Here is a 13076-nt window from a genome sequence, read left to right as displayed (position 1 = left end):
CACTCAGGCTGGGCACTGGCAGGAGGAGGTAGTGCCCACGGGTTTAGCACTGGCAGGAAGAGGTTGTGCCTTTGGGCTGGGCACTGGCAGGAGGAGGTAGTGCCCACGGGTTTAGCACTGGCAAAAAGAGGTTGTGCCCTTGGGCTGAGCACTGCAAGGATCAGGGGGTGGTCTTCAGTAAGCCGAATGTCGGGATCCCGGCGCACAGTATACCAGCGCCGGAATCCCGACACCCGGCATACCGACATCTATTCTCCCTCGTGGGGGTCCACGACCCCCGTGGAGGGAGAATAAAATAGCGCACCGTGCCCGTAGCCTGGCGAGCGCAGCGAGTCCGCAAGGGGCTCCTTTGCGCTCGCCACAGTGTCGGTATGCCGACGGTCGGGCTCCCGGCGCCGGTATGCTGGTCGCCGGGAGCCCGGCCGCCGGCATACCATACTACACCCAGAGGAGGTAGTGCCCTTAGGCTGAGCACTGGAAGGAGGAGGTAGTGCCCTTGGGCTGAGCACTGGCAGGAGAAGGTAGTGCCTTTGGACTGAGCACTGTCAGGAGGAGCTAGTGTTCTTGAGCTTTGCACTGTCAGGAGGAGGCAGTGGCCTTGGCCTGAGCACTGCAAGAAGGAGTTAGTACCATTGGGCTGAGCACTGCTAGGAGGAGGTAGTGCTCTTGGGCTGAGCACTGACTGTCAGGAGAAGATAGTGCCGTTTGGCTAAGCACTGGCAATTGAAGGGCCCTTTGGCTGAGCCCCGGGAGGAGAACGTAGTGCCCTTGGCCTGAGCACTGGAAGGAGGATGTAGTGCCCCTGGGATGAGCACTGGCAGGAGGAGGTAGTGCTCTTGGGCTGAGCCCTGGAAGGAAAGGTAGTGCCCTTGGGCTGGGCAATGGAAGCAGGAGGTAGCACCCTTGGTCTGAGCACTGTCAGGAGGAGGTAGTGCCCTTGGGCTGAGCACTGGCAGGAGGAGGTAGTGCCCTTGGGCTGAGCACTGGCAGGAGGAGGTAGTGCCCTTGGGCTGAGCACTGGCAGGAGGAGGTAGTGCCCTTGGGTTGAGCACTGGCAGGAGGAGGTAGTGCCCTTGGGCTGAGCACTGGCAGTAGGAGGTAGTGCCCTTGGGCTGAGCACTGGCAGGAGGAGGTAGTGCCCTTGGGCTGAGCACTGGCAGGAGGAGGTAGTGCCCTTGGGCTGAGCACTGGCAGTAGGAGGTAGTGCTCCTGGGCTGAGTCCTGGCAGGAGAAGTGCCCATGGGCAAGGTGCTGATTATGGCTGTTCCATATGGCACTGTAGGATGTAGAGTCTGAGACTTCTCAGTGTAAACAAAAGTTTCATCATTCATCTGTTACGTCATGCCTCCATGCTCTCTATCAGTCCTCAAGGAACGACTAACAGTCTCCACTCTCCTCTCTTTGTGTCTTGAGGACTTTTCAGTAGGCATCTTTATGCTTTGTGTCCAACATGAAATTAGATAGCAACAGCCCACGGTGCTGAGGCTTCTCCCCCTGGAAGTAGGGGTATCTCACCAAAGGTCGGCATCTTATGATCCCTGGGTTAGCGAAACCTTGGCGCATGAGGTCCTCTCTAGTGGGGACTCTCCCAGGATCCATGAGCCATCATCATCGCTCTCTTCAGCTGCTCATAGCTGACAAACATGACAATGTTCCAGGAGCCCAGCCTCAGGAACGCCGGCATGAACCTGTGGGGGAAAGAGTCCATGGATTACTACTTATTACCCTTGTTACTATGCAGTATACATAATGTGAGAGTTTTATACAGCGAGCAAGCCATGAAGACAAGCAGTACACAAGGGTAGATGATTCAGTTGGGTTACCTACTCTTAGGCAAACTCACCCCAGGGTACTGGAGGACCAACAGTCCTGGGAGAAGAGGGTGTAAGTCCAGGTCAGCCAGGACATGAAGGTCCTCCCATACAGTTATCTTATTATGCTCCATTATATTGTATTAAAAGGAATAATGTAACTGATTCTGTCAAATAAAAAAGAGAGAATAATTGTAGAGGAGATTTGTGGCCCGTATAAAGATATGAGGCCTGCAGGCCGGGTGTGGTTCGTTTTATGACAGTGTCTAGGTCGACCACTATAGGTCGACAGTCACTAGGTCGACATGGATGGAAGGTCGACATGGTTTCTAGGTCGACATGTGCTAGGTCGACAGGTCTAAAGGTCGACATGAGTTTTTTTTTTTTTTGGGTGTCGTTTTCTTCGTAAAGTGACCGGGATCCCAAATTAGCGCACCGTGTCCCCTCGCATGGCTCGCTTCGCTTGCCATGCTTCCGGCATGGTGCCTTCGCTCCGCTACCGCTTCGCTCGGCACACTTTACCGTTCCAATCGTAGTCCACATGGATCGTTAAGTATGAAAAAATTCAAAAAAAGATTTAAAAAAAAAAAACTAATGTCGACCTTTAGACCTGTCGACCTAGCACATGTCGACCTAGAAACCCTGTCGACCTTCCATCCATGTCGACCTAGTGACTGTCGACCTATAGTGGTCGACCTAAACATTGTTGACCTAGACACTGTCGATCTTCAGACCGGATCCCCTGTAGGCCACAGAAACACCGATAACATTTACCGTTTTTGGGGTCTATTCATAAAGCAGTGAAAAGTGTGGAGAAGTGAGCCTGTGGAGAAGTTGCCCATGGCAACCAATCAGCTGCTCTGTACAATTGTATAGTATGCAAATTATATATGTTACTTCAATGCTGATTGGTCGCCATGGGCAAATTATCCACTGGCTCACTTCTCCACACTTTTCATTGCTTCATGAATAGACTCCTTTTTACGGTTGGTAGCACATTCCCATTATAATATACTGTAACCCTGTGTTGTTTAGTTCTAATCACTATGATTCCAAGGGGTTCCAATGTATTGATAGACAGTGTCTAATAAGACAGTCCATAGGTCAGACCCATATGGCTGACATGCAATAGGTCGGCAAGGTCAAAGGTACAAAAGGTCAACTGTGTTTATGGCCTGTTACGTAATACCGGCAGAGTCGCATGCAATTCTGAATCAGGCGCTGCTGTATTATCACAAGTTTACGCTTCCGGTTGTGGTTGAGGGCGTACCCTTTGTAGAATGCCGTGTTGCCTTCGTTTATCACCATGGTAACGGCGCAGTTTAATGCGTTCTTGTACTGGCCAGCGGTAGAGTTCATGTACCGAGTCTTCACCACGTCCACCGGAGACGCCACCACTGTGGTACAGAATCCAGCGCCAAATGCAGCCACGAAATGACACGGCAGATTATCTGGAATAGCCAATACCATTGGGGTTAGCCCGCTTGTGTCCCTACTGCAAGTGGCTCATTGGAAATCAGAGCCTTACGTATTAATAAATGTTATACCGTGGTGAATACACCAGCTGCAGCGCGCTAAGTGCCACAATAACTATAATAATCACATCTGTTAATAATATATACAGTATATGTTAGTCTTTGCTGTATACAGTTTTCTACAAATTAATGGTATACAGTATGTAACATCTAGACTGATGATACTGTTCTATGTTTACAAGGTAGACAGCAAATATTCACCTTAAAATAATAGTTAAAACAAAATATATTTGCACCTTCCATCAATTTAATAGAACAATATGTTTCACAACTACCATCACTTTGGGAGGGGAAACTCTCTCTGCCCTATGATCTGAAGATGTCTCAAAATTATAATGGCCAGCATGGAACTGGTGAGGGCCCCTGAGGATCTGATGATTTCATCCAGCCACTTTCACTATTACCCATTGACCCACCAGAGGTCCTTTATGAAGCACATTTACTGTCTATGGTCAAGGCTGGGCCAAAATTTCCAATGGCAGACCCGGGAACCCTTTACTTCGCCCAACTCCCCCACCCCAATATCCCTCTGCTCCTGCTGCCTCTATAGAAATGCTGTCTCGCTCCTTGAACCTATGTGCCATGAGGGAGGAAAAGGTGCATTTGAGCAAATTAAGGGTCACATCAGATTGGAAGTTACTTTGCATTGTGGACCAGACCATTTGTGATTTATAAGTGACCTCTAGGGATGGCCACCAACCATCAATAGTTAACAGCCATTAATTATTTACCACCGATAGTGATTGGAGATCCAATGGTTCTCTGCCATCAATGGCAGAGGTGTAGCAATGATTTTTCTACTTGCCCCGAGACAGGGGAAACAGAAAGCCCACCAACTCATGCACCACTAACTACCCATCATCCTCCTGATTGGCCCAGCTTCATGGCTTGTCACAAAGCAGAGCTATCCATCAACGGTCGGTTTGCAGATGCTAAGCACCGATGGACCATCAGTGGTTAAACTTTCAATGGCTATTCATGATGACCTGTGTCATACCTCCCAACACTGGAGGACTCCAAAGCGGAATGAACGTGTGCTTGAGACACACAGGGGGAGGTGTCCATACCCCTAGTAGATGAGGCCACGCTTGGGATGGTGGGACAGTCCTAAAAAATTATGACTGCCCTTCCAAAAGCAAAAAGTTTGGGAGGAATGTGTCTGGTGTATTCACTCTGTTATCTCAATGGTTTCTCCTGGTTTACAGAAAAGCTATAAGTTTGGGTGAGACATTATTGAGACCTTTCATCATTATATAACATAAATTCCTATAATCTGCCTATAATCTGACTCGTGGCTTGGAACGTTTTCCTGCCTGCACTATGACAGTTACCTGTCAGTAGCTGATGGTTTAGTATGGCTTCCTTGATGAGGTCATAGGTGACCAGTTCTGCGCAGTTTACGATGGCATTGCGGGTGATGTTGGGCAGGGTCCCTATGGAGGAGAGAAGGAATCGGTCAGTCACTAAATATTTTGCTTGCCAAAACCAATAAAAAATGATCAACATGTATATATACAATATGATTTAATTTGGGCTTGAGTGTGGCTAAAGTGGACATTATCAATTTTATTGGAGATAAATTAACCTGAACTGGCTTTACGAGTATGGAATTCTTATAATTTGCCGTGAATAGTGCGGCAGTTTTTAACCACGATCTCTTTCTGTGGAAAACATCCGATTTGCCAACATATGACGGATACAGCGGGCCAGTGCCCAAATGAATATAAAAAAGGTGGAAACTGTCCCTGTTCATTATAAGCAACCATTTTGGAGATAATGGAGATTAAAAAAAATCCTGTTTCAATCAAGCATGTTTTTAAATAATTGTTCAGTTAACGCCATCCTGAGGCAAAGGAACAGGTACCGTCACAAGCCCTCGTTCCGCCACAATACATGACCCATACTCTACATGAAATTATTGGGCGTTTTGCTACCTTTCCACAGTCCCCGGACTCCTTCCTCCCTGGCGATGGTCTTATAGGCATCTACCGTCCCGTTATACCTCCGGTTACCATCAATGAATTTAACATGGGCCTGGAATCTCACTTTCACCACGTCCGTTGGCTGAGCAAAGGCCACAGCCAGGGCCCCCGTTGTGGAACCGGCCAGCAGCCGGCAGGTGACTCCGGAATCTGCGAGAACAGAACACTTTAAAATAAAATATATTGCATCTTGGCACCAAGACAAAATTCATATGTGCCCTACATGATATATAGACGTTGCAGTGCATAGACCACACACGTGACATGAAGTAACAATGGAAAAGCACCAGGCTTGTAACCTCTTGTTATTGAAGTTCTCTGTTGATATAATCTAGGACAAGCTGAAGCCCAAAATTTTTGAAATACGAAGCAAAGATTCTACTCACTCTCTGAATGGCGACAGTAGAACTGCTTGACTGAGTCGTAGAGGCCGATTCGGATAGACGCAAAAGTCATCTGTCTCTGCAGACCGGCCACCAGTCCATTGTAGAGGCTGGCTGCTCCCTCCATCCTCACCATGGTGGAAATTGTCCCCATCACCCCCTTGTAGTGGACAATTCTGATGTTCGGCTCGGCCAAACACTCCCCTTGGATCTACGGATGGGACGAAGGCCAAAGATAAATACAAAACTTGGACTATGTAGGTTTCATTCCTATTTCCTAGATTGTGGCCTAGATGACTTTGGGGTCTATGTACTAAACTTGGAAAGAGATAGAGTGGACGGAGGTAAAGTACCAGCTAATCAGCTCCTGGTGATTGGATGGTACTTTATCTCCATCCACTTTATCTCTCTCCAAGGCTTAGTACGTAGACCCCAAATGATCTGATATGTAGATGTTTCCATTAAATGTACCTGCAATCGGACTTTCGCGGTGTCCAGTGGGAAGGTGACTAAGTCAGCTATACAAGCCGCTGTTCCAGCTCCCACAAATTTCACCATGAATGTAGGAGGAACGTCTGAGGGCTTCAGTCCAACCATCTTCCTTCAATGACAGACAAGGCCGTGGGTCAGCGAGGAGTTGCTGGTTACCTAGAAAGATGGCACATTATACCAGATTAATCTTCACCAAACCTGTCTGCCCTGATTAAGCACTATCTTCTCCATGAATGTTCAGTTCCCCCGACACCACCATTGATGTGGTCCCAGTGTGGGCATAATACTCCAACATAATCCCACCAAAATCATTTGACTAATTTTCGAGATACTTGCCTAGACTTTAGACCTCGTGTCTGGGAGAGGTGGTGCTTATGCATGAAAAGAAGAGATGAGTGTGATTTGATGAGGCCATTGGCATCATCCAGTGTATGGGGCAATTATATGATGATACTAATTGCATAATTGTGCCCCTTCCTTCTAAAGTGGGCTGGGCATGATGAAACGAGCTGCACCGTTGCTTTAAATCCCTGATAACCCTGCAAGGGAGATAAATTGGGGCAGTACGGATGGTGTAATGGTTAGCATTACTGCCTCACAGCACTGAGGTCATGGGTTCGATTCCCACCATGGCTGTAACTGTGTGGAGTTTGTATATTCTCCCCGTACTTGCGTGGGTTTCCTCCGGGTACTCCGGTTTCCTCCCACAATCCAAAAATATACTGTTAGGTTAATTGGATCCCAACAAAAATTAACCCTAGCGTGAATGTGTGTACATGTGGTAGGGAATAGATTGTAAGCTCCACTGGGGCAGGGACTCATGTGAATGGCTAAGTATTCTCTGTAAAGCGCTGCAGAATATGTGTGTGCTATATAAATAACTGGTAATAAATAAATAACTCTCTCCCAGGAGTATTACTCGCTGTCCCAGGAGTCCGGGTGACGTCACCCTAATCCGGGAGACTAGGAGTCTAACATTATTATCAGCAATATTGGTAAATGTGGTTGAAAGATAAACAGTAATGGTCCTGATTCCAAAGTTGAACACAAGAGCTGAATATTCGGATCTCATCCAGCTGCCGCCACTATCCTGCTGCCCTGCACTCAAAGCCAAGCGGTGGGATTGGACACCTTACGTCAGCGTAATACGGACATCTCTGTCACCTGGGTAATATACTCTGATCCTGTCTTAGACACAGCACAGTTCCACCATCTCCTTCCTGACACAGTGACCTCGCTCAGAGTGCTGAATATACTGCAAGTAATGTACACAGCCCAAAAAAGATTTACTGCAAATATGGCAACAAGCATTAAACAACTCACACCCACAATTTGTTTTTCTTGTAGGGTTTGATTCGTTTCAGCTTGGAAAGTCATGTGATGTTTTCATTGTAACATATATAATAAAAGTGACAGCTTGGGGGAATATATATAATTCAGGTCACATATGTATCTCTGCATTGTGCAACTTGCTGCTGACTAAACTCTATCACGTGTCTTTAAATTACTTAATGTTTCCAACTATGAAAAGTTTAATGTTTCTCCTCTGTACACTTACTGACCAGCAATCGCTATGTGGTAATATAAAATAATATATACAGTATCTACCCAGCACAGAAACCTCCTTATTGAAGCATTTCTTCCCTCCTGCATCACAAACCACCGTAACGTGGACACAGCTCGTCGTGATCCTGATGCTGGACAAATTTAAGACAGTAAATCACAACCATTATCCTCCTTGTAATATCATATGCACTGACCCTGTGTTTGAATCAACCAAACTGCAGCTTTCGGTTATGTTACCTATGAGACTGCAAGACTCTTCTGATCTAGTAGCCACATAATGGACAATAAGAACCACTAACCTGTCACCTGACAGCGGGCGATCACTTATATATATGGAGGGGAATATTGTAGAATGATCGCGGAGTGAGCACCGAGAATATCCGCATGTCTCACCTTCTAGAACAGGCCTGGCCAACCTGTGGCTCTCCAGCTGTTGTGAAACTACACATCCCAGCATTCCCTGCCCTAGTTCTAGCATTACCTAAAAGTAATACTGTAGCAGGGCATGCTGGGATTTGTAGTTTCCCAACAGCTGGAGAGCCACAGGTTGGCCAGGCCTGTTCTAGAATGTCCCGGTAGATTCCCATACGCACGCGTCATGTCTAAGTTTCCTATTAATCCATTATCACTTGAATTTTTTAATTCCGCAACCTTGAAATACTGTTCAAATCTCCTTGGCAACTAAACAAAGTTTTTTCTTTATTGGGCCGCGTAATCCTGTATATGGTTATATGGCCTGTGCCCGCAGCCAGCTGGGAGGTGCCCCGAGTACACGCAGACAGGGATATGGGGCAAGGGTGAGACTTGTTGATGTGCTATTAAACGTGACCTCGCCCAGGTATGCTGACCACCGAGGAACGCTGTGAGGAGACGTACATATCACAAGGCCCACGAGCCAGTAACGGGATACGTCGCCTGCCGCCCTGCCAAGTGAGGTGTGAGTCACGTCCTGCGCTGACCCTGTGTCCCTGGAGGCCACCGTAACACTAATACTGATATGTGACACTAATACTGATATGTGACACTTATACTGATATGTGACACTTATACTGATATGTGACACTTATACTGATATGTGACACTAATACTGCCATACACGTTATATTTCTACTCATTAATTATGACCAACATTCATAATTCATCATCATTACTGTCATCATCTACTTATTATTACTGGTAATTAGTAACCAGCATACGCCATGTCATCCCAGCCCTAACACCGACACCGCCCGCTATACTGTGTCGGCACTTCTCTCCTGCTGGTCTATCACGCCTCTGCGGTGGGAGCCTGCGGCACCTGTCCCTACTCCCACTGCGTATGACGGAGAGGGGACAGTTCACTGCTGAGTATTATATAGATGTTTGGTACTAATACCCAATACACACAATTCCTCATTTGGGGGCAGATGTACTAAGCCCTGGAGGGTAATAACGTGGAGAGAGATAAAGTACCAACCAATCAGCTCCTAACTGTCATTTTTCAATCACAGCTTATAACATGACAGGAGCTGATTGGCTGTTACTTTATCTCTCTGTAAGGGGTAAAGAGGTTCTAAAAATGAAAAGTGATGTTGCCCCTAGCAACCAATCAGACTCTGTGTATCAGTTCTCTATTACATCCTAGAAAATGATAGCATTTGACTGGTTGCTATGGGCAACCTCACCACGTTTAATTTTTAGAACCTTTAGTAAATGTACCCCTAAGGCTTAGTACATCTCCCTCTTGGGCTCTTATCCCGACATCTGAGGAAATGTTATTATTTACTCTCTAGCACAATGTGAGTTTCTTCTAGATTAAGGGAGCAATTCAGTTGTAGGCGATGTGCCGCCACCCATCGCGGCGATGTCTGCGCATGTTACCGCCTATTGCGGCAGCTCAGCATTACTTATGTTGCTATGCACCTCTAAAGGCTGTGAGGAATAAGACTGGCAACGTTGTTGGTGACTGGAACGGCACTGAGGGGCCTATGTACTAAGCCTTAGAGAGATGTCGAGTGGAGAGAGATAAAGTTCCGTCCAACCAGCTCCTAACTGCCATGTTACAGGCTGTGTTTGAAAAATGACAGGAGCCGACTGTCTGGTACTTTATCTCTCTCCAAGGTTTGATACACCTCCCCCATAGTGACACTGCTGGTGCACATATGCTGTGTTATAGACAGTCACACGCACTATTCTATTCTTCCATAGGAATCTCTTTCATTCATTTCTGAGAGGACAAAACATATAAAACATCGCAGTCATCTCCTCCATTTAATTCCTAATCCCCCTCCGGGTGTGACTGAAACTTCATGCTAAATATATCCTGTCAGCACGTAATAAACCATAACGTATTACAGGACAGACGTACAGCTCACAATTCACACGGATTCATATTTCTCATATAGACAAACATTCACAATTCTATTAAGCTTTGCTGTAAACACCCCATTTACTTATGACACACTGTATATCGCACATACATTCCCTGGTTCACACCCCTTTCACATCGCACTGAAAACCCGGGTACCGACACGGCAACGGGTCCGTGTGCGATGTGAAAGGTCCAATTCTGAATTAGCGGGTCGCCTGACCCGGTAATTCAACCCGGTAAAAAAGAAGGGTTCTTAGTTCTTACCGGGTTGATTACCGGGTCAGGCGCAGTGTGAACGGGAGCCGTTCCGATGCGAATCGGCTCCCATTCACAGCATAGGCAGAGGCGGCGCAGGAGATGAGCTCATCTCCCGGCGCCGCCTCCACCCCCGCCCCTGCTGCGCCCTCCGCTGCTATGGCAACCGACCCGGTATATTGCCGGGTCGGAAAGCCAGCAATGGAGCGCAAATGCCAGATCCCACCCGGTAAGTACACGTTTGTCTTACCGGGTAGGATCCGGCATTTGCGATCTGAATGTAGTATCAGTTTACAGTTGTGCGGAGAGAATATTAGTAGGATTGTAATTTATCCGACAGTAAATCCAAATTACACACCAGAGCAATGGGGTTAAGAAAAGACAATAACGGAGAGTCTGGCGAAATGAGATAAACAGAAACGTTTGGAGAACTTGGATGTGCTGTGGGGGTGGAACCGTGCAGGTGGGATAGGTGGAACAGTACAGGCAGAATACGTGGCACTACGCAGGCAAGATAGTTGGAACTGCATAGGCGGGATTGGTGGAACAGCGCAGGCGGGATAGGTGAAATTGCACAGGCGGAATAGTTGGAATCGTGCAGGTGGGATAGGTAAAATTGCGCAGACAGAATAGATGGAACCATGCAGGTGGGATAGATGGAACCATACAGGTGGGATAGGTGGAAACATACAGGTCAGATTGGTGGAACCATGCAGGTGGGATAGGTGGAACCATGCAGGTGGGATAGGTGGAACCATGCTAGTGGGACAGGTGGAACCATGCAGGTGGGATAGGTGGAACCATGCAGGTTAGATAGGTGGAACCGTGCAGGTGGAATAGGTAGAACAGTGCAGGTGGGATAGGTAGAACAGTGCAGGTGGGATAGGTGGAACCACGCAGGTGGGATAGGTAGAACAGTGCAGGTGGGATAGGTAGAACAGTGCAGGTGGGAAAGGTAAAACAGTGCAGGTGGAATAGGTAGAACAGTGCAGGTGGGATAGGTAGAACAGTGCAGGTGGGATAGGTGGAACCATGCAGGTGGGATAGGTAGAACAGTGCAGGTGGGATAGGTAGAACTGCAGGTGGGAAAGGTAGAACAGTGCAGGTGGGATAGGTAGACAGTGCAGGTGGGATAGGTAGAACAGTGCAGGTGGGATAGGTGGAACCGTGCAGGTGGGATAGGTGGAACCATGCAGGTGGGATAGGTAGAACAGTGCAGGTGGGATAGGTAGAACAGTGCAGGTGGGAAAGGTAGAACAGTGCAGGTGGGATAGGTAGAACAGTGCAGGTGGGATAGGTAGAACAGTGCAGGTGGGAAAGGTAGAACAGTGCAGGTGGGATAAGTAGAACAGTGTAGGTGGGATAGATGGAACCATGCAGGTGAGATAGGTAGAACAGTGCAGGTGGGATAGGTAGAACAGTGCAGGTGGAATAGGTAAAACAGTGCAGGTGGGATAGGTGGAACCATGCAGGTGGGATAGGTAGAACAGTGCAGGTGGGATAGGTAGAACAGTGCAGGTGGGATAGGTAGAACAGTGCAGGTGGGATAGGTAGAACAGTGCAGGTGGGATAGGTGGAACCATGCAGGTGGGATAGGTAGAACAGTGCAGGTGGGATAGGTAGAACAGTGCAGGTGGGATAGGTAGAACAGTGCAGGTGAGATAGGTAGAACAGTGCAGGTGGGATAGGTAGAACAGTGCAGGTGGGATAGGTGGAACCATGCAGGTGGGATAGGTAGAACAGTGCAGGTGGGATAGGTAGAACAGTGCAGGTGGGATAGGTAGAACAGTGCAGGTGGGATAGGTGGAACCATGCAGGTGGGATAGGTAGAACAGTGCAGGTGGGATAGGTAGAACAGTGTAGGTGGGATAGGTAGAACAGTGCAGGTGGGATAGGTGGAACCATGCAGGTGGGATAGGTAGAACAGTGCAGGTGGGATAGGTAGAACAGTGCAGGTGGGATAGGTAGAACAGTGCAGGTGGGATAGGTGGAACCATGCAGGTGGGATAGGTAGAACAGTGCAGGTGGGATAGGTAGAACAGTGCAGGTGGGATAGGTAGAACAGTGCAGGTGGGATAGGTAGAACAGTGCAGGTGGAATAGGTAGAACAGTGCAGGTGGGATAGGTGGAACCGCACAGGACAGCCAGCGTAAAACATATTTAGCGAGACATAGAAATAATTTAACTGTCAAAAAGCCAACTATCTGCGAATTACTGATGTAAACTGGATAAAGAAACTGCAAAATAACCATTTCGGCAGCGGATCATTCTGTGCCAAGGGAATGAGTATAGAGAAGAGGAATTGTAGGCAGCGTGCCTCCTACCTGATACCCAGTAATCCTCCGGGAGTCTCTATGAATCCAGCAGCAGAGAGCAGTGTTAGTGAATGGTGCAGGACCCTCTGTATTTATACCTTGGTCACAGGACCCTCATCAGGTTACCAGTCTCCTGGAACAGGGACAGAGCCCAGGGATCACTGAGCAGCGATGATGTCTCTGTATAGGTCAGACTCAGAGGTGGTGTAAATCACCAGGCACAGGCCCTGTCACCCTAATATAAGATACACACCCCATTCCCGGCACATGGGGAGTTACACTGTTGTTTACACAGCGGCATGGTGGCATTGCAGCTAGTACCACCATGCATGTTTCTGAGCAATGCAGCCATGCAATATATGTAGCTCATGGGAGCCCTAACACAAA

At 47.7% G+C, this 13076-nt stretch overlaps 1 protein-coding gene across 1 annotated transcript; it reads right to left on the bottom strand.

Moving 5' to 3' along the window:
* Positions 1 to 388: 388 nt before the first annotated feature.
* On the bottom strand, positions 389 to 12786 carry LOC134994563 (dicarboxylate carrier SLC25A8-like). Its single transcript, XM_063950989.1, has 7 exons — positions 12699 to 12786; positions 6183 to 6359; positions 5715 to 5922; positions 5281 to 5478; positions 4678 to 4779; positions 3082 to 3262; positions 389 to 1688 (listed from the first exon to the last, which is right to left on the bottom strand). The coding sequence occupies exons 2-7, from the start codon at positions 6306 to 6308 to the stop codon at positions 1574 to 1576; spliced, it is 930 nt and encodes a 309-aa protein (XP_063807059.1). The 5' UTR covers positions 6309 to 6359; positions 12699 to 12786; the 3' UTR covers positions 389 to 1573.
* Positions 12787 to 13076: the final 290 nt, after the last annotated feature.

Source organism: Pseudophryne corroboree, chromosome 2, assembly GCF_028390025.1.
Source record: "Pseudophryne corroboree isolate aPseCor3 chromosome 2, aPseCor3.hap2, whole genome shotgun sequence".
Lineage (NCBI taxonomy): Eukaryota > Metazoa > Chordata > Amphibia > Anura > Myobatrachidae > Pseudophryne > Pseudophryne corroboree.
Note: the sequence above shows the minus strand (reverse complement) of the source record. Positions and strands in the feature narration are given on the sequence as shown.